The 26,042-nt window shown below is 46.8% G+C and overlaps 1 protein-coding gene across 2 annotated transcripts in view; it reads left to right on the top strand.

Moving 5' to 3' along the window:
• Positions 1 to 26,042, top strand: part of CSK (C-terminal Src kinase) — a 44,117-nt gene that overhangs the window by 11,135 nt on the left and 6,940 nt on the right. The window contains exons 1-8 of one of the 2 annotated variants that reach the window (XM_087941528.1): positions 770 to 850; positions 11,739 to 11,816; positions 14,710 to 14,823; positions 17,866 to 17,978; positions 19,362 to 19,581; positions 23,759 to 23,852; positions 24,911 to 24,976; positions 25,335 to 25,434. In XM_087941528.1, coding sequence (XP_087797654.1) covers positions 773 to 850; positions 11,739 to 11,816; positions 14,710 to 14,823; positions 17,866 to 17,978; positions 19,362 to 19,581; positions 23,759 to 23,852; positions 24,911 to 24,976; positions 25,335 to 25,434 — 863 coding nt within the window. In that variant the 5' untranslated portion in view covers positions 770 to 772. Of the gene's footprint in view, positions 1 to 769; positions 851 to 11,738; positions 11,817 to 14,709; positions 14,824 to 17,865; positions 17,979 to 19,361; positions 19,582 to 23,758; positions 23,853 to 24,910; positions 24,977 to 25,334; positions 25,435 to 26,042 lie in introns of those variants that run through there. The other variant, XM_087941529.1, reaches the window with a different exon arrangement.

The raw sequence follows: 26,042 nt of genomic DNA, 5'->3' as shown, positions 1-26,042 counted from the left end.
TTTCAGGGCGTTTTGGGGGGCTGTTTTCAGGGCGTTTTTCGGGCTCTTTTCCAGTGCTCCACCGAAGACCAGCTGGTGAAGGCAGGCATGACCACAGAGAGCGTTTTGCGTGCCACCTCTGGCCCTCGCCATCACGGCCCTAGACCATTATAAACCTCCAGTTTCCGGTAGAAAGTTCTTCCACGGATGAATTCTTCTCATTGTCCGGAAAATTTAATTCCTTAATTCCAACGTTGCTTCTCTCCTCGATTCGTTTCCATCCATTGCTCCTTGTCCTGCTTTGGAGAATAGCTTGACTCCCTCACCTTCGGGGCAGCCCCTCGGATCCTGGAAGACGGCTATCCCGTCTCCCCTTGGCCTGCTTTTCATTAGACTAGACACCCCTGATTCCTGCAATCCTTCTTCCTATATTTTAGCCTCCAGCCCCCCACACACCCACCCACCCCAATCGTCCTTGTTGCTCTTCTCTGCTCTCCCCGGCTTTGAAACCTGCAATGCACCTTTTGCAACACACGATCCTTGCAAATGTGCCACGGAGGCTGAATCCAGGGCTCCCGTGGGATGAGATTCCAGGCGGAATCTTCATGCGGCTTTCACACTTTCCTTTGCTGCAAGCAGCAGGCGGCGGCTGCAGATCTTTCCCTTCTCTCTCTCTCTCTCTCTCTCTCTCTCTCTCTCTCTCTCTGCTTCACCCCCGATTTTTCTCTTAAGAACTGCAGGAGGAGACCATGAATGCTGGCTCTCCGGCTGTGTGTGTGTGTGTGTGTGTGTGATGGTGGGGCGCTCGCCGATGCGTTTGGTCTCTCCTGGTTACGTAAGCAAGATGCATCTTAGCCTCTGCTCCAGTCTTGTAAGTCCAGCGTTTTATCCTCTCTCTCTCTCTCTCTCTTTCTCTCTTTCTAATATATATCTTAATCTCTCTTGCGTTTGGTTGAACCCGACGAGGCTGGGCCTGAAAGCCCAGAGCTTGGAAACACCCCCCCGCAAACCTTTCCCCCAATGCAGAGATCAATCCTTGGATCTGAAATCTAGTCCTTAACCGAGTTATGGAGGAGACTCAAGCGGCGTCTCATCTCTCTCTCTCTCTTGATATCTGTCATCTGTCTTTCACTTTCTCCTTCCCTCTCTCATCTCTCTCTATTTATATCTCTCATCTATCTTTCTCTCTCTTTCCCCTCCCTCTCTTGTGTGTGTCTCTATCATCTCTCTATTTATTTATCTATATCTGTCATCTATCTTTCTATCTTCCCTCCCGCTCTCATCTATTTATCTATCTACCTATCATCTATCTGCCTCTGCCTTTCTTTCTTTCTTTCTTTCTTTCTTTCTTTCTTTCTTTCTTTCTTTCTTTCTTTCTTTCTTTCTCTCTCTCTCTCTCTCTCTCTCTCTCCCTATCTGTCATCTATCTTTCTATCTTCCCTCCCTCTCTCATCTATGTATGTATGTATGTATGTATCTATCTATCTATCTATCATCTATCTGCCTGTCTACCTTTCTTTCTTTCCATCCATCCATCCATCCACCCACCCATCCATCTATCTATCATCTTTCTTTTCTTTCTTTCTTTCTTTCTTTCTTTCTTTCTTTCTTTCTTTCTTTCTTTCTTTCTTTCTTTCTTCCTTCCTCCCTCCCTCCTCCCTCCCTCCCTCCCTCCCTCCCTCCCTCCCTCCCTCCCTCCCTCTTTCTTTCTTTCTTTCTTTCTTTCTTTCTTTCTTTCTTTCTTTCTTTCTTTCTTTCTTTCTTTCTTTCTTTCTTCTCTCTCTCTCTCTCTCTCTCTCTCCCCGTCTCATCTCTCTCTCTCTCTCCCTACCTCCCTGCCTACCTATTTCTACCTCCCTCTCTTTGTCTGTCTGTCCCTTTCTCTCTCTCTCTCTCTCTCTCTCTCTCTCTCTCTCTCTCTCTCTCTCTCTCATGCCCTTTGCTTTTGGGGCCATCATCTGTTGGGATTGGGTTGGATGGGGAGAAACGCAGAAATATCGATGCCTCATAATCAGGCATCTGCTGAAACCTTGAACAGATCTTGGCTCTTTCGCACGAGAGAACCTCAGTTTTTTTTATCTCGTACAGGATGAGGCTGTTGAGGAACACACAACCCCCCCCCCCCCCCAGATCTGGATGGCAGAATAGGCAGACGTGGTTGATGGGGGAGGTCTTGGCATGGGGGGGGGCTGGCCTGGAAGGGGGGGGAGGGGGAGAGGTAGGCAGGCAAGGAAAAGGTGCCCAGGCCACTTTTCTTCAGCTTTGCCCACTTTTCTTCAGCTTTGCACTGATGAACAGCAGAAGGGAAGGAGTTAATTCAGCAACGGCAGGCCCGAGGTTGTGTGAATGGCCCTGGTTGATCCCAGGAACCGAGGCGAATATACCCACTTTTTCCACCCTTTAAAAACACACACACACACACACACAACCTTACCCCCACTCACACACAACTGCAACTGACCCAGTTTGTGTGTTGTGTCCCCCTGAGCCAAATCTGCAGAGGATTTCAGGTGGGAAAAGCATCCTGCTGCTTCAAATACCGAATCTTTTTTCCCCCCGTGCCGGACAACTAATTCCCACAAGACTGTGTAACTGTCTAGTAGTTATCCTTCCTCCTTCTTGCCTCGTCTTCTTATGATGATGACTTTGTTGCTGGTGTCTTACAATTCACACCAAGGGTTCCCTTGAGCTGGTCGATCAGAAAGGTCGGCCGTTCGAATCCCTAGCCTAGCCGCGTGACAGAGCGAGCTCCCGTTCCTTGTCCCAGCTTCTGCCAACCTAGCAGTGCGAAAGCACGTTAAAAAATGCAAGTAGAAAAATAGGGACCACTATTAGTGGGAAGGTAACAGCGTTCTGTGCACCTTTGGCGTTCAGTCATGCCGGCCACTTGACCACAGAGACGTCTTCGGACAGCGCTGGCTCTCTTCAGCTTTGTAACGGAGATGAGCACCGCTCCGTAGAGCCGTAAACAACTAGCACGGAGGTGCAAGGGGAGCCTTTACCTTTACGGTTCAGGTGGATTGCTTATGACTGTCTAACTAAGCGTCATTTCCTACGATTTATGATGAACTGCAATTTTTATGAGGATCACGATTTATTATCGCCTGTTGCTTGTATGTGTAGTGAGATTTTACGCACCGGAGACAAATTTCTTGTGGGTGTAATCGCACTTGGCCAGTAAGGAATTCTCCTTCTCTCTTCTCTTTTCTGCCGTTTGCATTTCCTTGCTAAAACAGAATTGCAGCTCCAAGGAGCATGCAAAAAAAAAAAAGAAAAGGGATTTATTCTGCACAGGCAAATGGTTGGGAGATTTTCGGTGCAGCTGCTGTGTTTGCATTTCCAGCTCACGGGGCGAGGCTTGTAACCACATTCAAAAGCGTGGTGGAAATACCGCGCCGGATGCTCTTTCATCTTCTCTTCAACAGTTTGCCTCTTTTCTTGAAAAAAAAAAAGAAAAAGTAAAACCCTCCTTAGCTGAAAAATCAAGTTTTGCAAACCTACCCCTCCCCTTCCTCTCCCCTTGAATGCTTTTTCGACTTGTGTTTTGCAAGAACAGGTGACAGGTCCTCGTTTTATGACTGTCGGGTGCATACGTTGGCTGCTAAGCGAGGCAGTTGTTCCCTGAGTCGTGCCCGATGTTTCAGACCTTTTCGGCCACGGGTTGTTGAAGCGAATCCCTTGCCATCGTCAGTCTGACGTCCCCTCCGTTGAGCGTCCAAAGTTTGCAAAAGGCGACCCCATGATCCACGGACGCTCCAGCCGTCTTTAAGTACATGCCAGTTTCCAAGATTTTTCAAAACCTAGATTTCAATCGTGCGAGCATGGGCATGGCTGTCACTGCAAGAACCAGTCTTAAGTCACTTTTTTTTCCCTCACGGCTCAGGAGGATAAAGAACAAAAGCCAACCTGGAAGGCTGCTGGATTGGACCCTCGGCCCGTCTAGTCCAGCCTACAGGGGCCAACTAATTGCAGAAGTTCTGCAGAAGAGGTTCCATCACCCTCAAAACCAAGGAACCCCACAACTTCCCCCTTGGATAAAATACCGAGCGTTGGGAAGGTTAGGGAAGAGAATTATTACTACCGCTTTATAAAACCATAGCAAGGCCACGCCTGGGATATTACACCTGGTTTTGGTCACCACACTACCAAAAAAAAGAATTTGAGACTTTGGGGGTGAAAAAAACGGGCAGAGAAGAGCAACGAAGAGGATTAAAGGCCTGGAAGACAAAATATATATGAAGAACAGTTGCAGGAACTGGGTATGGCTAGTCTGCAGAAAAGGAGGACTAGGGTGGGCGTGATAGCAGTGGAGTCAAGCGATTCTCCAGAGCATCAGAAAGTAAAACAAGAAGCAACGGATGGAAACTCAGTCAAGGACAGAAGAAACCTGGAACTAAGGAGAAACTTCTTGAGGGTGAGGACAATTAACCAGTGGAACAGCTGGCCACCAGAAATCATGGCTGCTCCCCTCACTGGAGGTTTTTAAGAAGAGACTGGACGACCGTTTGTCTGAAACGGTATAAGGTTTCTGCTTGATCGAGGGCTGGACTAGAAGACCTCCAAAGTCCCTTTCCGGCTCTGTTCGGAGTGATTGATTGAGAAGGAATGGGATGCCTCGGCCTCCTGAGCCAAAGAATTCTGTACAGCCATCTCCCCCTCCCATTTTTGCCACCCCCATCCCGATCCAAAGCCCACCCACCCTTATTAGAAGGGTACGAATGCATCCGCCGGGAGAGAGAGAGTTTAATTGAAGGTCTGGTTTTCTTTGCCGGAGAATGAATGCCAAGCGTGGGAACGGGAGGCTTTGGCGAAGTCCTTGAGGTGTGAAGTTCGGGGCACGCGCGGCCGGGAGGAAGGCCGGCTGCGCACGGGTGGGCGTGAGGCAGCCGCTGAGCCTCTGTGCTTCTCTGTGTGAGAGCCGCGTGGCCGAAACGGAGATGCCAGGGCCCAATTAGCCCCTCGGGAGTCCCTTGTCTCTGCGGAGCGGCGTGGGCGCGGGGCTTGGCACTGGAGGGATGGCAAGAGGCGATGGGAGTCGTGTCCCGAAGGGTTGGGCTCCTTTGGAAAAGGCACCTTGGGGGCGGTGGGAGGGGGCTCGGATTGGGCCTGCGGGGGGAGGGGGAATGCGCTTGAGAGTTTGCATGTATCCTGGATATGGTCCAGCTCTTTGCTTCTCTCCCTCCCTCTCCTCCCCCTCTCTTCCTAACTTCCTTTTTTTCTTCCTCTCCTTTCTTCCTTTCCTCCGACTTTCCTAGCCTGTCCCCTTTGTCTCCTTCCTTCCTTCTTTCTCTCCCTCCCTCCCTCCTTTCTTTTTTCTTACTTTCCTCTTCTCTCTGCCTCCTTCCTTCTCCCTCCATCTTCCTCTCTCTCTCTTCCTTTCTTCCTACCCTCTCTGTCTCCTTCCTTCTTTCCTTCCTTCTCCCTCCCTCTTCCTCCCTTCCTACCCTCTCTGTCTCTTTCCTTCCTTCTCCCTCCCTCTTCCTCCCTTCCTACCCTCTCTGTTTCCTTCCTTCTTTCCTTCCTTCTCCCTCCCTCTTCCCCCTTCCTACCCTCTCTCCTTCTTTCCTTCCTTCTCCCTCCCTCTTCCTACCCTGTCTCCTTCCTTCTTTCCTTCCTTCTCCCTCCCTCTTCCTACCCTGTCTCCTTCCTTCTTTCCTTCCTTCTCCCTCCCTCTTCCTCCCTTCCTCCCCTCTCTGTCTCCTTCCTTCCTTCTCCCTCCATCTTCCTACCCTGTCTGTCTCCTTCCTTCCTTCCTTCCTTCCTTCCTTCCTTCCTTCCTTCCTTCCTTCCTTCCTTCCTTCCTTCCTTCCTTCCCCTCCCTCTTCCTCCCTTCCTACCCTCTCTGTGTCTTTCTTTCCTTCCTTCCTTCCTTCCTTCCTTCCTTCCTTCCTTCCTTCCTTCCTTCCTTCCTTCCTTCCTTCCTTCCCTGGCTACAAAATATAACAATCAATTCTTAGTTCTACGTTTGTAGCTAAACCAGGTGGATTTGTTTCTTTATTTTCTGGGATCCCTTTTCAGTCCTGTAATGCTACCTCATCTGTGCATTGTTTTTTCTTTGGCCTTTTTTTGCTCTGCTCGGCCAGGAAGCCTTGGCTTGTGTGTCTGCCAGTCTGAGCTATAAATGAGCAAAGACCTTTATTGGTCAGCTCAAGATCCGTTCTTCTACTTTTCCGCCTCCCTCAAAATTATCATCAGAACAAAAAGGCGACTCTTCTGCCCCTTTAAATATACCGGGTTTTATTCCTGTACTTCCAAATGTCCAGTACAAAGTAGGTAAGGTGGCCAGGATTCAGGGCAAAGCAACAGATGAGCATTAAAATATTAATTTGCTTAACGATTTAATGTCGGCTCCGCTCTCCCTCCTGGGCTTTTGAGTGAGTCATCGCTTCTCCAGCTGCCTTAACTGGCAGAGGGAAATTCCTATTCGAGGAAGCGGCGTTGTGCTGGGCCGAGAATGAGATGGGTTGGAAATGGCTGTCCCAAACCATCTGGAGCAGGGGATTCTGGGAGCCGAAGTCCACCTATCTTAAAAGTTGATGCAGTTGAGTAAGACCGATCGGGAAGGATTCCGCTTGACGAGAGACCCATAATACGAGAGCGTATAGGGGTGGGCTTCAGCCGCTTCACGCAGGTTCGGACGAACTGGATGTTCATTTTATATCCGGTTCGGTGAACCAGTAGTTCCGACGACTGGCTGGGCCTGCCTCACCCTGTTTTGCCTCTCCCAGGAGTCCCCAGATGGTCCATTTTGGATCCCAGGTAACTGCAGGAGGTGCGTGGAGCCCAGGGAGGTGGAAAACGGACCTGTTTCTGGCCTCCGGAGAGCCTTCGGAGCCCGGGGAGGTGAAAAACGGAGCCTCCACAGCCCATTTTTACTCCCAGGATGGTGCAGGAGGCTGACTAGGCCACACCCACCATGGCCACGCCCACCCAGCGACCGGGCAAAGAACCGGTGGTTAAATTATTTGAAGCCCACCACTGGTCTACCGCCATGGAAAGGCACTTCAAAACGACCTTTTTTTTCGGAGAGTGTGGCCTTCAGACCTTCTTCCCTTGTCTTGAGGTCTAGAAGCATGCTTTGACCATTTCAAACAAAAACCCAGTTGCCGGGGTAACCACCACATCCTGGCACCAAAGACTGATAAAGTGGTGATGGGAAATGACTCCGGGGTCTCCAACCTTGGCAACTTTGTGTCTTGTGGACTTCCAGAATTCCTCAGGGTCGGATCGATAGCTGGATTTAGGTGGGCTAGGAGGGTTTTGGGAGGAGGGACGGTTGTCTACGAGGGAGTCAATTAAGGCTTTGCCCCACCCCACTTCCTCCCCAGGCCCATTTCGAGCATTTGCTGACATTTCTGCTGAGCTTTGCACGAACACCTACGCCTTTTTGTTCCCGAGCTGAGATGGATGATCTCATCCATCTGCATGGCTCTCTCGACTGAGGAAACAAAGCCAGGCTTTGTTTATGGACCGATGCAGGAAAACCTGCGGTCTTGACAAGACTTTGCGGCCTCCCATAAGGATTTCTCTGCTCTTTTAAAATAAGGCTACAATGTTCCAAACACCCTTTAGGTGTCAGCAAGGAGATCCAGAAAAATTCCAGGGTTTCGCTGCTGCGCCATCTGGTGGCAGTTAAGTTACTTGCAGATTTTTAATATAAATATAATAAATATTTTAATATATAATATAATAAATATAATATAATATAATATAAGTGTGTGTGTATGTATATATGTATATATATATTTACAATTTTTATAATGGCAATTTAGGCATCTCATAGGGTGTTTTGAAATTGTGGGGCCCCTATTAACCACCATATAAAATGATGTCATAAAAACGATCATTATAGAAAATAACCATTATAGAAGTATAAACCATCATTAAAAACAAACAGGCAAGTTTAACAACCACATATCCCCTATAATAGGAGACCCCCTATGTAAGTTGTCTCTCATATTAGGAGAGGCTCATTTCTAGTGTTCTCCGGGGCCGTTGACACTTTTTCGAGGAAAATCTCACTCTTTTTTTTTTTTCTTCTATTGAGCCCAACCGGCACGTACGCTTATTTTTTTTTCTATTCCTCTTAGTGAAAATATTTATTTTAATCACATTTTTGTACACTGCTCGTTTCACCTAAGAAACACCGGGCATTTACGGTACAAAGATCAAAAGTGGCATACAAGCATGCGGTTAAATAAAAACAAAAGACAAAAGAGAGTTAAGAACAAAATGAAAATATTAAAATTACAGATTTTTTTTTAAAAAAAGGCATAGGGGGCTGAAATAAAGAGAACTAGACACCTACACGAATGCACACGTACACATAAATAGTAATTCTAGAGAGAGATGCAAATTTATTTTGTTAGCTTGGCCTAAATTTACAAAGTCTTCAATTCCTGTTAGTTCTCAACTACAACCAATGTTACAACAGACCTCCCTAGAGTAACTTATAATCTGCTTGAACCACTCATGAGGTTTGCTTACCGTTGAGCCATGTTGGCTTAACGACCACTGCAAACAAAAAGGAATAAAATCAGGCAGGGTCCCTCGATGACCTGCTTAACGACCAGCAGAACTTACAACCAGAATTCCGGGGGTCCATTCCAGTTGTAAGTTGAGGACTACCTATAGAAATGCAGGCTTTTGAAATCTGGATGCACCCAGGATAATCTCTTGGGAAGTTGACCAGGTGTAGCCTTAGAATCCAATGGTTTGATGGGATACATGGATGGGAAGGGAGAGATAGATGATGGATGGATGGATGAATGGATGAAGAGGGAGGGATACATACCATGTTTCCCCAAAAATAAGACCCTGTCTTATATATAAGACCCTGTCGTATATATATATTTTTGCCACCAAAAAAGGCACCAGGTCTTATTTTGTGGGGATGTCATCCACTGACTAACCTCACTTGCGTGCGTCGTCCCCGGGCCTCCTTTTCGCTGTCAGAGGCCTTCAAGATCTTCTTCTGCGGCCAGCAAGGCTTTACTAAAGGCCTCTGCAGCCAATAACTGAGCTCAGGATCAATCCAGAGCTTTGTTATCAAGCGCTCCCCATGAGGTGGATAGCCAGCCTTGCCGACTGCAGAAGAAATGGGGATGCAGGCGTCGTGAGGCAGGCGTCGGGGTGTGCGAGGCCTGGATACAACTGTCCAAAGGTAAGTAGTAGGGCAGCTCCAACACCCCCCCAGCTTAATTTTTACCCATGGAGTGGACGGGATCTTAATTAGGGCTTATTTTTTGGGGGGTGTAGGGCTTATATTGGGCACACGTGTAAAACAAAAATCAAGGTAGGACTTACTTTCAGGGTAGGTCGTATTTTTGGGGGAAACAGGGTAGATGATGGATGGATAGATGAATGGTATAGATGATGGGTGGATGGATGGATTTGCCCCTCATTCCTGCCCCATAGCAAGGGGCTCGTGGGCTTATCCCAGGTCTCCCCGCCAACCAGCTTCTGTGCTTAGCCCAGCCTCGCTTTCTGCCCAAGTCAAAACCTCCAACTCTCGTTCTCGTGAAGAGCAGCTGCCGGGCCTTCGCCGTGAGATCGGAATTAGGAGTTGCTAAACTTAGCTCTGGCAGGGCAAAAGCTGGATCTCTGGGGAGCTGTGGGGAGAGCGGGGAGGCCGGCCCACTTCCTGGTGCTGCCGTCGGGGCAGCCAAGGGTTAAGCGCGGGAGGGAAGAGGGGGCAAGGCAAGACCGGCTGATGCTCAGCCGGTTTCCGACAATCGGAAGTCCACGAGAGAAGCTGAATTCACTTGAACGGTGACGTGATTCACTTAGCGGCGCCTTAGGAAAGGCCCTTAACCACTGCGCCCCACTGGCCTGGGGCCCGCCGTGCCCACGGTTGACGTCTTCCTTAACGAAGAGTGGAGGATCCCGTGGGGAGCTTGATTCAGGAGAGGTGCGGACGAGTTTCCGTTTCTTTAGTCGGATCTTCTGAACGTCGCTCCTATTTACCGCAAGGAGAAGCTGGCCAGCACATTCCTGGCACAGCATCCGTACTGTGGCAGGTTTGTTCAATAGCAGTCAGTCTCCCCTGGGTTTTTGACAATCCCCCCCCACACACACACCCTCACACTCCCCACCCCTGGATCGATGGCACACTAATGGATCCACCACGCCGGGGTATCCGTCACTCTGGATACTTTCAAGTTAAACCAAAGGTTGAAGGATGCTTGGACAGGGTTCTTAAGAAAGAAAGAGGGAGGGAGGGGAAAAAAATAAAAGGAAGGAAAGAAAGAAAAAAGGAAAGGAGGGAGGGAGGGAAAGAAAGAGGAAGAAAAGAGAGAGGGAGGAAGGAAGGAAGGAAAGAGAAAAAAGGGAGGGAGGGAAAGAAGAAAGGGAGGAAGGAGGGAAAGAAAAAGGAAAGGGGGAAAGAAAGAAAGAAAAGAGGGAGGAAGGAAGGAAAGAAAAAGGAAAGGGAGGGAAAGAGAAAGAGGGAGGGAGGAAGGAAGGAAAGAAAGAGAAAGGAAAGGGAGGGAGGAAAGAAAGAGAAAGAAAAGAGGAAGGAAGGAAAGAAAAAAGGGAGGGAAAGAAAGAAGAAAGGGAGGAAGGAGGAAAGAAAAAGGAAGAGGGAGGAAAGAAAGAAAGAAAGAAAAGGAAAAGGGAGAGAGGAAGGAAGGAAGGAAAGAAAGAAAAAGGGAGAGAGGGAAAGAAATGAAGGAAGGAAGGAAAGAAAGAAAAAGGGGAGGGAGGGAGGAAAGAAGGAAGGAAAGGACGGAGGGAAAGAAAGAAAAAAAGAGGAAGGAAGGAAAGGAGGGAAAGAAAAAGGGAAGGAAGGAGGGAGGGAGGGAAAGAAGGAAAGAGCAAAGAAAGAAAGTAGGAAGGTAAGAAAGGAAGAGGAAGGAGGGAGGGAGAGAAAGAAAAAGAAAGAAAACGTGAACTCTTTAGTTATTCTTTCATTCTGTTTTTCAAAAGAGAAAAAAAATGGTTGGTGTGATCCACGATTTTATTAAAATCAGAGCAGGAAGTAAGCTCCGGTTCTTGTTTAGATATTTTATTTGGGGGGTCGATTGTGTGATAGTGGTGCATTTGGGGTTTTGTCTTGATGGATTGCAGCTTGGTGCAAAAATGTGGCGACCTTCCCTTGTGTTCCCGTTGGCCTTTTGTTGTGTGACACAGAGATTGTCGCGTTCCATTATTTTTTTAACAGAATATTTAAGGAAAGAAAAAAAAATAGGCTGAAAAGTAGCTTGCACACAACACAGTCAGATGACCCCAGTCCTCGCACTTACGACCCCCACGGTCCCATGATAACAATGTGGGTGCTTGGCAGCTGACTCACATTTATGACAGTTTCTAGCATCCAATTTTGTGACCTTCGGTCAGACAAAGTTTCTGTCGCAAACCGTGGCAAGAAAGTTCGTAAAACAGAGCAAAACTCACTTAACAACTGTCTCACTTAACAATTAAATGTTGGGCTCACCTGTGGTCATAAGTGGAGGACTACCTCTATTGGGTTGGCTGGGAGTTGATTTTTCTCTTTACATTCAATATGTGCTTAATGAACAGCGTACGGTCTGGGTCCATTCCTTTACATAATAATATTTTTAAAATTCCTAATTTCTACCCCCTGATAAAACAACTCAAAAATATTCGGTGTCTTTTTTCGTTTCTTTTATCTTCAGTGTTAATCTGTCCATTTTTTGCACAGTCCAGTTTTTTTTTTAAATTACATCTTCTGTCGGTATTTCCTCGCTCTTCTAGTGTTGTGCAAAACGTGATCTTGAAAAGCTCTTTCTTGCTTTTAGGTCTCATGGTACCAAGTGACGTGTCCTTCTTATGAAAACCAGTCCCCGGAAGCACCCGAAAAAATGTCAGGAATGCAGGTAAGGACCAAGAAGGAAGAAAAGAGGGGGAAAAAAACTGTTTCACACATTCACACAATTTTAGGTGTGTGGAGAGAGAGAGAGAGGATTTTTCCTGGACATTTTTTAAAAAATTTCCCAATTATTTGATCCTCGGGTTCTCTGGGATCTGTCCGATTTGACGATGGTTGGTTGAAACCTGGATAGTATATCGGTAGTCCTTGACTTACCCATTTAGTGGCCATTCATTTAGTGACTGTTTTGAAGTTACAACGGCACTGAATAAAAGCGACTTATGACCCTTTTTCACCATGGCAGCATCCCCATGGCCACGCGATCAAAATTCAGACGCTTGGTGGCTGACTCATATTTACGACGGTTGTAGTCTCCTGGGGGTCACCCTTTTGCGACCTCCTGACGAGCAAAGCCAGCGGGGAAGCCCGATTAACTAACAACCGTGTCACTGACTTAACAACCACAGTGCTTCGCTTAACAACGGGAGCCAGAAGAGTCGTAAAACGGAGAAAAACTCGTGTCAGGGCTCCAACAAACCATCCCCATTCAAATCATAGCCACATCTCTCAGAATATAAAAAAAATTGATTTATTAGGAGTGACCATGCCAGCGTTACCTGAGTGCAGCCGACTCTTAAGACGCATCATTCATTTAACCCTTGACCCCCTGGATGTATATTCTCCAATGGGACACATCCATAGCCAAGAGTCATCAGTCATGCTCTCCAGTAATAATCTTGCGCGCCAACAGCTTCGGCTGCCTAGCAATTATCTGAAGCATTTAGGGAATGCACTTCTTTCCCCGACTCCCTTTCTGCTGGCAACTAAAAAGACCAAAGAAGTATTGTTTGGTTGGCAACTCTCTTAACGTATGTCTCGCTCAGTAGCATAAATTTGGGGCTCAATTGTTGAGGTATTTCCCCCCCCCAAATTTTGATGCTGGATTTTCTAGTGGGGTGTTTTTATGGCGTTCCGCCATCGGATAAGTGCTTTCTGATTTTTGTAGCTGATATTGATGCCTGTGTGGTTGTGTGTCCAAAGCAGTTTTCTACATTGCTGTTGTTCTTATTTTTTAAAGAATGATATGGAAGACGGGCTATTTTAATAAAGAAAAAAAAGAAAAAAAGGGAAGGAACTATAGCTCAGTGAAATATCACATGATTTCCTTGCCAGACACGTTGGAGTCCCCCAGGTTAAAAATATACAGATCGTGGCAGGTCATTAAGCAGGTCACCCTACGACCGTAAATCGTGGCAGGTCATTAAGCAGGTCACCCTACGACCACGCTAGTTTTGATGCCCTTTTTTTTGTGACGATCATTAAGTAAAAGCCATGATACCAAATGGCTGGTTTTGCCAAAGTCAACGCAGCAAATAAAGTCTCGAATTGTGGTCTAGTGATGCAAATTTAAATCCTTAAATGCGGTCAGGTTGCCATTCACCCCAAATTCGATCACGTGACCACAAGAGGGGGTCGGGGTAGAAGACAGGTGTCAGAACTTCAAATCCGGATCGTAAGTAGCTCTGGAGACATGCGTTGCTAAGCAACAGTCGTAAGTCAAGGACTTCCTGGCTAGAAAGACCTTCGTATGCAGGTTTTTTGTGTGTGTTCTGACCTAGGTTTCCCTTAGAAAGCATAAAACACAATCTAGTTCCGGCAAAGCCTCTTCTTATTTCCACAGCTGTGAATTATGTTCATTCCCAGCCTAAAAGGCTTCACAAACAGTCTTTCAGGGGAATGTTATTGCACTTGGAATGCAGCCAGAGAATTCAGGGCCAGACACAGGGCAAGGCCAAACTCGACACAGAATCCAACAGAACTTTGCCAAGCTTGAACCAACCAGACAAAATAATTGCTTCCTGCAAAAGCTCACCTCCCATTCTCTCCTCTTTTACGTCCTATGGGAGGGGCCAATCATCTCTGAGGCGTGGGCCTTACTCCCTGCTTTCTCAATTGCTCTTGTCTTCTGGTAGCCCTGCACATGTGCAGGCTGGGAACCGGTTCCAGAAACTCCCTTGCCTCACTGTTGTCTGAGTCTGACGGCAGCTGACAACTGCCAGCCTGCCCTGGTCTCTGTTGTGGTTCGCTGGCGGCCAGTGCGGCCGCCCGTGGAATCGGACAGTGGGGACGAACGGGGACCAGTCAGGGAGTCTGAAGAGGACTTGGACGAGAGTCCTGCGTCCGATGTAGAGATGGGGCCAAGACCATCTGGGAGTGGGGTGCTGCCTCTGGAGCCTCCGATGTTTGGCAGCAGCGAGGCAGAGGAACAAGGGGAGCCTGTTCCCAGTGCGCATGTGTGCAGAGCTGCTAGAAGGCGAGAGCAGCTGAGACAAAAGGGGCGACTCGGGAGTAAGGCTGGGAGATGATTGCCCCTCCCATAAGGGATAAAAGTCAGGCCAAGGTGACGAAACCTTTGCAGGAAGCAAAAGTCGTTCCATCTATTCCGAGTCATTCTTGAAGCTCTTGGTACTTCGGTTGGTTTTTCTTGTACTTCATTGGTTTCTTTTCTAGTTCATTTGGCAGCACTTCACAGAACTGAAAGGTGGGTGCTTATCTTGGGGAACTGTTTGAGCTTAGTTCCGACTGGGAATGAAAACAATTCCCAGCGTAGCAATAAAAATAAGTCTCATTTTTAAAATAAGTGCATGTGTAATTACGGTTTTGGAAGCTTTGGTCAGGACAGCCCCATCCCTGCCTCCGATGCAGAGCCCTCGTCCGAGCCTTCCTCAGCCTCCAGAACCGGCCCAAGTTCTTCCCCCAACCTCCTTGTTATTGTCTGACTCTGCTGGCAGCTCCATCAACCCCTGAGGGGAGGGCGCACAACATTTTAACGCTTCCTCCTGACGTTTGCAATGAAGCGGCCCCCAAATGTTAACAATCTCCTTGTTCTTTCCTACAAGGCTGTCTGGTCTTCCGGCACAGAATGTATCGCCAAATATAATTTTCATGGCACAGCTGATCAAGATCTCCCCTTCAACAAAGGAGACGTTCTCACCATCATCTCGGTCACCAAGGTAACACTCTTCTTTTTTCCGGCACCGGGCCCAGCCGTACGGACGTCTGCCGCTCGCCACGGCGACGGACGGGCGGATACTGTGAGTGTGCCATAAGGGCACCGCGGATGCCAAATTGGTGCTCGCTCGCTTGCTCGCTGGCTTCCTGTTGTCGGAGCCGGCTCTTAGAGGCCTTGGGGTTTGCATCGGGGGGGCCATGATAAGTGTTGGGGACCTGCCCCCCCCCAAAGGGCCAAGGGGGGCTTCGGATATCATTGGGCCAAAAACTTCACTGTGTCCATTATGGGATAAGGTTGCCATGTATGTATGTAGTAGCATCAGGCTGATACTATCCTGGCTTTGAAACAAACTGTTAAAAGGGACAGTTTGCTCCAATTTACAACCACAAAGTCTGTCTGTCTCTTTCTCTCCTCTCTTTCTCTCTCCTTCTCTCTTTCTCTCCTCTTCTCTCCTCTCTCTTTCTCTCCTCTCTTTCTCTCTCTCTCTTTCCTCTTTCTTTCCTCTCTCTTTCTCTCTTCTTTTTCTCTCTCCTCTCTCTTTTTTTCCTCTTCTCTCTCTCCTCTCTCTTTCTCTCCTCTCTTTTTCTCTCTCTCCTCTCTCCTCTCATCTCTTCCTCTCTCCTCTCTCCTTCTCTCCTCTCTTTTTCTCTCTCTCCTCTCTTTTTCTCTCTCTCCTCTCTCCTTCTCTCCTCCCTCTCTCTCTCTCTCTCTCTTTCCTCTCTCTTTCTCTCCTCCCCCCCTCTGTGTGTGTGCGTGCGTGTGTCTGTGTGTGTATATATGTGTGTGTGTGAGTGTGTATGTGGTATTCGGCTTTGTTCGGGTATTTTCCCACGTCATTGTAGTTGTGCTTTTAAAGTTGTAGCAACGTTTCGGCAGAATCTCATCTGCCATCATCAGGCTTCTGTATAGTGTTCGTCTGTGAATATATATATATATATATATATATATATTTAAAATGCTTGTGTCACCTCCTTCTGTGGCATCTTCCCAGCCAGCTTTCCTCTTTATGCACTACAATTAAAACGGCGATGGCGACAGGAGATATTAAGGAAAGACAAGCTGGCCAGATGCATCCCAAATCAGATTTTTGCCCCAGACTAATGTATTCATAGCTTTTAATGAGTCGCCTTATTGAGTTCATCGCGGAGGAAGAGTAGGATGCTCTTAACCTTTAGCTACCTTGCAAATCTTTCTGGATGGGGCTTCCGGCATCTGGCGCCGCTGGGAAATTAAACATCTAGAGATGTTCCGGGTGATAATCCTGGCTCCTGTTTTTGCCTCTTGATAAATTGCACAGGGGTTGCCACGAATGTTGCATGGATGTCTGTCTTGTAGACACAGCTGGGAGAAGGGTGTGTACCCCGGAATATGTCTTGTGGGGGGAGGGCTGGGTTGGGCCAGAAGACGCATCGTCTAGAAGATCCTTGGCTGGGGACATCGTAGAAGCCAAAGCCAAGTTGAAAAGTGTCCCTCAGTGGCCTCTCTATCTCTCTCTCTCTCCCTCCAGAGAGAGGAAAGCAATTTAATTAACCATGAACATTATTTAGCCTTCCTTTTCAATGTAAGCTACTGGGTCAAATCCAGTTTTATCATCTCTGTTTGCTGGGGATAACTAAGCAACCTCTGAGGCCCTCGATTGAGAAAATACTCATCGGTGTATCTGGGTTTACCTGTTGTGGTTAGCCGGCAGCAGGTGCAGGCGGCTGAGGAGAGCGAGGACTCAGATGAGGGGCCAGGACCATCAGGGAGTGGACTGCTGCCTTCAGAGATTGTGGGGGCTGGCAGCAGCGATGAGGAGGTTCCCGGGGAGCCTGTGCCAAGTGCGTGTGCGCTCAGGGCTACTTTCAGGAAAGAGCAGCTACAACAGCACGGGCAACTCGGGAGTAAGGCTGCAAGATAATGGCCCCTCCTTCAAGAGGATAAAACCCAGCTGTGAACCGGACATTCTTTGCAGGAAGCAAAAACGTTTTAAAGCTCCAGCCTCGTGGGCATTCCAGTATCTTAAGTTGGTAGTTGAAGATTCTTGTGTTGTAAAATATTTCTTATCTGTTATTCTTGGCAGCCTCGCACAGTTTTGTTAATTAGTTAGTTTACAACAGCCTTTTAACTGAGTGAGACTCAGTTAAAGTAAGACTCATTAAAAAGTTTCTGTTCTCTTTGGTTCGTGTTTGTTGTATTGGACAAGGGTTTGGGTCAGAACATTACCATACACCGGGGAATGCTGGGAGTTGGAAGTCCACATAACTTGAGAAGTTGCCAAGCTTGGGAAAAAAAAACACTGCTTCAATACTTCAGGGAGAGTATTTTTTGAGAAAAGGACTTTATCCTTGGAAGAGAAAAGAGAAAAGCTAGCATTTCTTTCGCCAGTGCTTCTTCGCTCATCTAAAAAATGTGCTCATCATAGTTTTGCAGTATGCTTTTTTGTTGTTCCACAACATTTCCCTTTTCTCTAGGAAGAGAAGGGAACACAATTGAGGCCATAGAGAAATAGGATATTTAATGAAGGGAGATTGATAGTCTCTGGCTTTCTTGAGATCCCATAAAACTCCCGGGAATCTGGGGTTCTTGCCAGTATGGATTTGATTTAAATCAAGTCCATTTAAATCCTAGTAAATTTAAATCACTAGTAAAAAAGGCTTGATTTAAATCAACTCGACCTAAATCACAATTTTTTTAAACAGCAACTGTCATCTCTGTTGTGAAGTTGTGTGAATGCGTGTTATCTCAGCTTGGATTCATTGAATGAGTTTACCAAACATGTAAATCTTGCCGAATATACAGCCTCGTGCTACATAACTAAACTTCCATCTCATGCTGAATCAACTAAATTATGAATGTATCTTAAACAGAAGAAACGATAGATTTTTTTATTCCAACAGCATTTTATTAAAATACATTTGATAAAAACAAAAATCCGATTTAAATAAAAAAAAGTCTGATTTAATTTTTTTTTAAAAAAATCTCATTTTTAATTTTTTTTTTCTTTTAAATCATCGATTTTTATCCACCCTGGTTCTTGCTAACCATGGTTTCCCTCTTCCAGGACCCCAACTGGTACAAAGCCAAAAACAAGGTGGGACGCGAAGGGATTATCCCAGCCAACTATGTTCAGAAGCGCGAAGGGGTGAAACCTGGAATCAAACTCAGCCTCATGCCGTAAGTAATACCTCTAACCGGGCATTTTACAGCCTCTGCGCCACATCCGGGAGATCAATTGGAAACGAGAAATAAATAAATATAAATATATAAATATATGTGTGTGTGCGTGCGTGTGTGTTTTCTTAAGTTTTCGCGGGTACTTACACGTATGGCATTCAGCTTTGTTCGGGTATTTTCCCACGTCATTGTAGTTGTGCTTTTAAAGTTGTAGCAACGTTTCGGCAGAATCTCATCTGCCATCATCAGGCTTCTGTATTGCGTTTTAAAAGCACAACTATAATGACGTGGGAAAATACCCGAACAAAGCTGAATACCATACATGTAAGTACCTGCGAAAACTTAAGAAATAATATTTATATATATACATATTTACCTCAGAAAACATATATATACATGTATATACATACATATATATATACATATATACGTATATACGTGTGTGTGTATATGTGTGTGTATATATATATATATGGATCTCTGGTTATTTGAGTTTTTTCCCGCGTAAGATTGGACCAATCTTACGCGGGAGAAAACCCGAATAACCAGAGATCCACATACAAATACCCGCGAGAACCTCAGAAAACATATATGTATGTATGTATGTATGTATATATAAAGCGAAATACCACTCACACATCATCACAAAATCTCCAGAACTGTAAAGCCTACAAACTTAAATTTTGGGACTTATGTTCCTCTTGGCTTCTAGGTGCTCACTAAGAAAGGATTTTTCAAAAAAGAAAAACCCATCAGAGCATTCATATTTGCTATATTATTATTATTATTATTAACACGCTCTGATGCTAAGGAGTTCTACTCCCCCTCCCCACTTGAAAAGAAATCTCTCCCAAATGTAAAACACAAGCAGAGGAGAAGAGTTTCGTTTTTAGTTTCACAGCGGTAATCAGCTTTAGGACAGAACAGTTGAGCTAAGCCACGCTCAGGCTCACATAGCAAATACTGTTTCAGTTTCCAAACAGCCCTCAACTCTCACACACGGACAGGATGCTAGCCAGGTGAATGCCGATGGAGGCTGACAGGCAGAGCCACAATTCCCCCTCCCTTATTTTCCTCCCCCAAAAACTAAGCCCGACCACACATAGTTTCGTAGCGAAGCATGGATATCGAACTAGTGAAATACAAATAAACGTCCACCATGCAAGCCAGACACGTACGGCTTTTATTTTGACTCGTTTTTGCTCACCCCCTGATACAGAGAGAGAAAACATGGGATTTGTTCTGCCAGTCTCTGCCACGGAGGGGGGGGCGCATGGTGGAACTTCTTGCGAAGAAGAAATAAGTTTCTAGCCCTCGTTGAGGCCAGCGCTGGGACGTTCTGACTGTCCTCTCGGTCTCTTTTTTTTCCCCCCGCCTCCTCAGCTGGTTTCACGGGAAGATCACGCGGGAGCAAGCGGAGCGGCTGCTCTACCCTCCGGAGACGGGCCTGTTCCTTGTGCGCGAGAGCACCAACTACCCGGGCGACTACACGCTCTGCGTCAGCTGTGAAGGGAAGGTGGAACATTACCGCATCATCTACTCCTCCAGCAAGCTGAGCATCGACGAAGAGGTCTACTTCGAAAACCTGATGCAACTCGTGGAGGTGAGCCTGGGCCAAGGTTGGCAGGGGGAGCCCCGGGGTGGGGTGCCTCCCCTGGGTCTCCGAATAACAAGAGTTGGAAGGGGCCTTGGAGGTCTTCTAGCTCAACCCCTGCTCAAAGCAGGAAACCGTATACCATTTCAGACCAACCTCTTCTTAAAAACTTCCAAGGTTGGAGCATTTGCAACTTCTTGAGTCAAGTTGTTGTTCCACTGGTTCATTGTTTTTTAACTGTCAGGAAATTTCTCCTTAGTTCTACATTGCTCGATTAGTTTCCCTCCATGGCTGCTTGTTCGGCCTTCAGGGACTGTGGTTCAACTTTTTGGACCTCAGGGACCACCAAACTCATCATTTTAAATCCCGCGGACCAGAGACCCTGGGAAAATCCCCCCAAATGTCTGCAGGAAAATCCCCCCAGCCCGTTTTCCCTACTGATCGATCGTTCTTTATTTGGGATCGCAGGATACCGTCTCCAGCTCCGTTATCGGGGGGAGAGAGAGAAAGACTTTTGACTGCATGCAAGGAAAGCAGCAGAAGCCGCAGAAGTCTTTTCTTTCTCTCTCCCAAACTCCGCCACAAATGAGTCTTTGCCGGCGCGGCCTCTTGGAGCAAGGAGGCCTTGCAGGGTCCCAAAGACTCATTTCTGGCGGAGTTTGGGGGAGAGAAAGACAGACTTTGGCTGCTTTCCTTGCGTGCAGCCAAAAGCAGAAGAAGAAAGAAGCAGCCTGGTGGCCAGGCCAGGCATGTGGGGCGAGTGGGGCAAGTTCTCCCCCCTCTGCCCTTCCCCCCCCTCCCCTCACGACCTCGTGCTGTTCACAATGCAAGCAACACAAGCCTTGTGTTCCCACGGGCCATGTGGGCGGCGCAGCCTTGTGTTCCTGTGCAGCCTGGATGAATTGCTTTGGGGGGGACGGGACATTTCTCTGCGGACCACAACATTTTCTCACGGCCCGCCAGTGGTCCCTGGCCCACCGGTTGGTGACCGCTGCTTTGGAGAATAGAATAGCAGAGTAACAGAGCTGGAGATCTTCTTAGTCAACCCTCCTGGTCGAGCAGGACATTCTATTACACTGGCTGTCCAGTCTCTTCTTAAAACCCTCCAATGCTTTCCACAGCTCCCCAAGGCGAGCCCTTTCCACGGATGAATTGTTCTCACGGTCAAGAAACTTCTCCTTCAATGTCTCCTCTCCTTGGTTAGTTTCTTGTCCTGCCTTCAGGGGCTTTGGAGAATAGCTTGACTCCCTCTTCTTTGGGGCAGCCCCTGAGATATTGGAAGACTGCTATCCTATCATCCCTCGGTTGTGGGGGGAAAAAAAATCTCGAATGAGCTAGCGTGCCGGCTTCAAAACCCACCCACCCACCTGAACCTGGTGGCCTGACCCCGCCACCCCCACCCAATGCGGTGACAGCAAGGGCAGGTTAAGTGTGCTCTGCGTTTCCTGCCTCTCACATCCCTACAAGAGACAGGAAGACACGTCTGAGCGATACCAAAAGCGCCTTCTTACCAAAGCAGCCGCAGCAGCAATGGAGCTGCGGCTCTGCTCTGCTGGGGCAGCGCCTGGCGGAAGCGTCTCTCGGTGGTGACGGACAACCAAGCAGTTAATTCCCTTGGGTGGGTGGGTGGGAGGGAGGGTGGAGTTAACGCTTGTAAAACGTTGGGCGAGGAAGTTCCCCATTCTTTCCGTAGCCTCCAAGCAGAACCTGGTGGGGCAGCCTTGCCCGGCGTCCTACTGCCCCCTGGTGGAGCCGCGGGGTCGTTGGGACTTTTGGGGGACTTGGCAGCCCGGAAGATGCCCTGCGGCCTGGGACCATCTTTCTTTCAAAGGGGGGCATAGCAGATGCACGAATTGGGGCCCTTAGAGGGAGCAGAGAGACCCAGAAGCAGTTTCACCCTGACTGGAACGTGTGTACGTGGTTGGGTTTGTGTGAGCGTGTGTCCTTTTTAAAATAGCATAGCACAGCACAGCACAGCACAAAACAGAACAGAACAGAACAGAATAGAATAGAAGAGAATAGCATAGAATGAGAAAGAACAGAATAGAGTCACTGTGAATTAGTATTACTAATACTGTGAATAATTGTCAAGTATTAACTGTATGTATTGCATTTATTGTACTGTCAAGAAAACAGTGTTGAAAGGTATTGACGCATCTTCTATTATAGACATTTTTGTAAACTTTTTTAATATTTTGAAATTTTTGTAAACTTTCTAATATTTGAATTTCAATAAAGAGTTTTAAAAAAGAGAACGAACGGAATAGAATGGAATGAGAAAGAATAGAATGGAATGAGAAAGAATAGAATAAAAGAATAGACTAGAATGAGAAAAAAATAGAATAGAATGAGAAAGAACATAATAGAATAGAAAATAAGAGAATAGAATAGAATATAGAAAATAAGTGAATGGAATGGAATAGAATAGAATAGAATAGAAAATAGAATAGAAAATAGAATGGAATGGAATAGAATTCTTTACTGGCCAATTTGGTTGGACGAACAAGGAATTTGTCTTTGGTGTATAAATTCTTGGTGTACATAAAGAAAAAAGAAAATACATTCATCAAGAATCATAAGATACAACACTTGTACCATGAGATACTACGAAGTACCATTTGCTTCCAAGAGTTATGGGTGCCCCAACACTGGAAGTTTTTTTTATTTTTATTTTATAAATTTTATTGATTTCCTGTTCATTACATTCCCTTGTGCTGAATAAACATCCTGTTGTCTGGGTATTTCATTTGCTTTACAATGCAAATGCCATTCTTATTCTCCACCCCACCCCCCCTTTTTTTCCCCCAGCCACTGGTAGAATAAGTTCCAAGTTTGATAATATTCTGTGTCTTCTTTCTGTTTGATTTTCAATGTCAGCCTGTCCATTTCTGCACAGTCTAAATATCTTCTTCATTATCTCTGGAAGTTTTGAAGAAGAGATTGGACAACCATCTGTCCGAAATGGTAATTAAGATTTCCTGCCTGAGCAGGGGGTTAGACTAGAAGACCTCCAAGGTCCCTTCCAACTCTGGTATTCTCTAATTCCCAAATCAATTAATCCGTGGAATAACTTCCCTCCAGAAATTGTTGGTGCTTCAACACTGGAGGTTTCAAAGAAGAGACTGGGCAGCCGTTGGTCCGAAATGGTAAAGGTTTTTCCTGCCTGATCGGGAGATTGGACTAGTCCAGTGGTTGCCAACTGGTGGGCCGGGAACCACTGGTGGCCCACGAGAAAATGTTAGTGGTCTGCAGAGAAATGTCACTCCCAAAACATCCCCCAAAGCAATTAATCCAGGCTGCACGGGAACACACAAGGCCCACGGGAACACAAGGCTTGTGTCATTTGCATTGCAAACAACACGAGGTAGTGGGAAATGGCAGCGGGGAGGGGGACTTGCCCCTCTCATCCCATGTGCCTCACGTGCCTGGCCACCGGGCTGCTTCTTTCCGCTTCTCTCTTCTTCTGCTTTTGGCTGCACGCAAGGAAGGCAGCCAAAGTCTGTCTTTCTCTCCCCCAAACTCCGCCAGAAATGAGTCTTTGGGGCCCTGCAAGGCCTCCTTGATCCAAGAGGCTGTTGCGGCATGACAAGTGTCACAAAGGCTCATTCCTGGCGGAGCTTGGGGGAGAGAAAGAAAGACTTCTGCAGCTTCTGCTGCTTTCCTTGCATGAAGCCAAAAGTCTCTCCTTTCTCCTGAGAACAGAGATGGAGACGGTATCCTGCGATCCCAAATAAAGAACGATCGATCGGTAGGAAAAACGGGGTGGGGGATTTTCCCGCAGACTTTTTTGGGGGGATTTTCCCAGGGTCTCTGGTCCGCGGGATTTAAAATGATGAGTTTGGTGGTCCCTGAGGTCCAAAAGGTTGGCCACCCCTGGGCTAGATGACCTCCAAAGTCTCTCCCAACTCTGGTAGTCTATTCCATTCTATTTTATTCTAAAAGGTCATCACTACAGCAGTGGCATTGATAGCATCCGCCCGTCTTCTACCTATGACTTATTTATTGGCGTATAATATCCACGCGCGTACAATACTCCGTCCCTGGGAGTCGGTCGTTTTATGGTAGTCAAGATGGAAGGGAAGCCACAGCTAGGACCAAAATCCCAAGCAGTTAGTCCCACACACATGTTCAGCGAACCGGTTCTTCAACATAATCCACAATCCATAAATGTTCCGCTCTCTGGCAGCACTACACCTCGGACGCGGATGGGCTCTGCACTCGTCTCATGAAGCCGAAGGTCATGGAGGGCACCGTGGCAGCGCAAGACGAATTCTCACGGAGTAAGTGCCCCGCGGAAGCTGAGTGGGCTGCTCGGCTGGCGTGGGCTCTTTACCTTCCTCTCTCCTCCTTCTCCTTCCCCCTACTCGTGTTTCTTTCTCTCTTCTTCCTCCTTTTCTCCTTCTCCTTTTTTGTAGTTCCTTTTATTTTTCTTCCTCCTCTTCTTCCTTTCCTCCTCCTCCTCCTATGATTATTTTTCTTCTTTGTTCCTCTTCCTCCTCTTTCTCTCCTCCTCCTCCTCCTCTTTTTCTTTTTTCTTTCTTTCTCTTCCTCTCTCCTCTTATTATTTTCTTCTTTCTTCCTCCTTTCCTCTTCCCCTTCTTCCTCTCTCCTTATTTTTCTTTTTTCTTTCTTTCTCTTCTTTCTCTCCTCCTCTTATTATTTTTCTTCTTTCTCTTCCTGTCCTCCTCCTCTCCTCCTCTTCTTCCTCCTTTCCTCTTTCTCTTCTTCCTCTCCTTATTTTTTTTTTTTTTTTCTTTCTTTCTCTTCTTTCTCTCCTCTTATTATTTTCCTTCTTTCTCTTCTTCCTCTCCTCCTTTTCTTCCTCCTTTCCTCTTTCTCTTCTTCCTCTCCTTATTTTTCTTTTTTCTTTCTTTCTCTTCTTTCTCTCATTTTTCTTCTTTCTCTTCTTCTGCTCCTCCTCCTCTTCTTCCTCCTTTCCTCTTTCTCTTCTTCCTCTCCTCCTCTTCTTCCTCCTTTCCTCTTTCTTTCTTCTTCCTCTCCTCCTCCTCTTCCTCCCCCTCCTCTTCTTCCTTTCCTCTTTCTCTTCTTCCTCTCCTCTTCTTATTTTTCTTTTTCTTTCTTTCTCTTCTTTCTCTCCTCCTCTTATTATTTTTCTTCTTTCTCTTCTTCCTCTCTTCCGCTTCTTCCTCCTTTCCTCTTTCTCTTCTTCCTCTCCTTGTTTTTCTTTTTTCTTTCTTTCTCTTCTTTCTCTCTTCCTCCTCTTATTATTTTTCTTCTTTCTTTCTCTTCTTCCTCTTCCTTCTCTTCCTCCTCCTTCCCCCTGTCCTTCCCCTTCCCCTCCTCCACCTCCATCTTCACCTTCTGCTTCTCCTTCCAGGCGGATGGTCCCTCAATATGAAAGACTTGAAGCTGCTACAGACCATTGGGAAGGGAGAGTTTGGAGGTGAGTCACACCCAGAAGCTGTCCTCTCGGTTTCTCATGGTGAGACACTCAGTTTTGAAGGACCTCTTAACTTCTGGATAAGCGGTTTTTGGGGCCCCGAAGGAAAAATTTTTGGGAAGCACGGCCTTAAATTCTACCACCTGTGTTCTTCCTTGCCAAGAGAGATGAATGGAGAGGAGAGAAGGCCGCTTGGTTGCGCGTGAACTTGATCGACGTCCTTTGGTTTAAACTTTTCAAGCTAGGATGTGGTTGGGACAGATGCTTTTCCTACTCTGGAAAAAAAAGAGATCTTGAGTTGGTCTGTTTGTGACCCACTCGATCCCATCTCCTTCCTTCAGACGCCTGCTTTCTTTTGCAGATGTGATGCTGGGTGATTACCACGGAAACAAGGTGGCTGTGAAATGCATCAAAAATGACGCCACCGCACAAGCCTTCTTGGCCGAAGCTTCAGTGATGACGTGAGTCCCTGCGTCCTTAACTCCTCGATTTGGATTAACATCTGGTTGCCAAGAAAGATGGCGGAGAATGAAGCCGTGCCTGGAGATCAGGCTGCGTCGATCCAGCTTCTCCCGAAAGCTTTGGCTTTGGAAACAGTGGAGAATAGATTTACTTGGTCCCAAATTGTCATTCAGGAGACAAGCTCTAGAGTCCATAGAAGAGATGTTAGGACCGCTACCCCAAAAGGTCTTGCTTCTCCTAGATTCCCATATAAACTAAAACTGTGGAGCAGTGGTGGGATTCAGAATTTTTTACTATCGGTTCTGTGGCCATGGCTTGGTGGGCATGGCAGGGGAAAGATACTGTTCTGACCCAACCTGGTTCCGAGAGAGCCAACACCAGACAAAGGCAGCAGCCCCCACCTTTTAAGGTTTAATCCACAAGTTCTGTTTCTTCACAGATAAAAGGCTACTTCCAACTAATTTTCTCCGACAAGAAAGAGTCTCGCCAAGTTGTTTGTCAAGGCTGCTAAAAACTCACAGATAAGAAATAGTTTACAAGAGTTTTTCAAATACTAACTATAATGTCCATGAGGCTGAGTTTCAGAACGTCTTTGCTTTCTGCAAAG

Source organism: Pseudonaja textilis, chromosome 13, assembly GCF_049901715.1.
Source record: "Pseudonaja textilis isolate UNSWEBS1 chromosome 13, rPseTex1.2, whole genome shotgun sequence".
Classification (NCBI taxonomy): domain Eukaryota; kingdom Metazoa; phylum Chordata; class Lepidosauria; order Squamata; family Elapidae; genus Pseudonaja; species Pseudonaja textilis.
The sequence above is the reverse complement of the archived record's forward strand: the minus strand, read 5'-3'. Positions and strand labels throughout refer to the sequence as shown.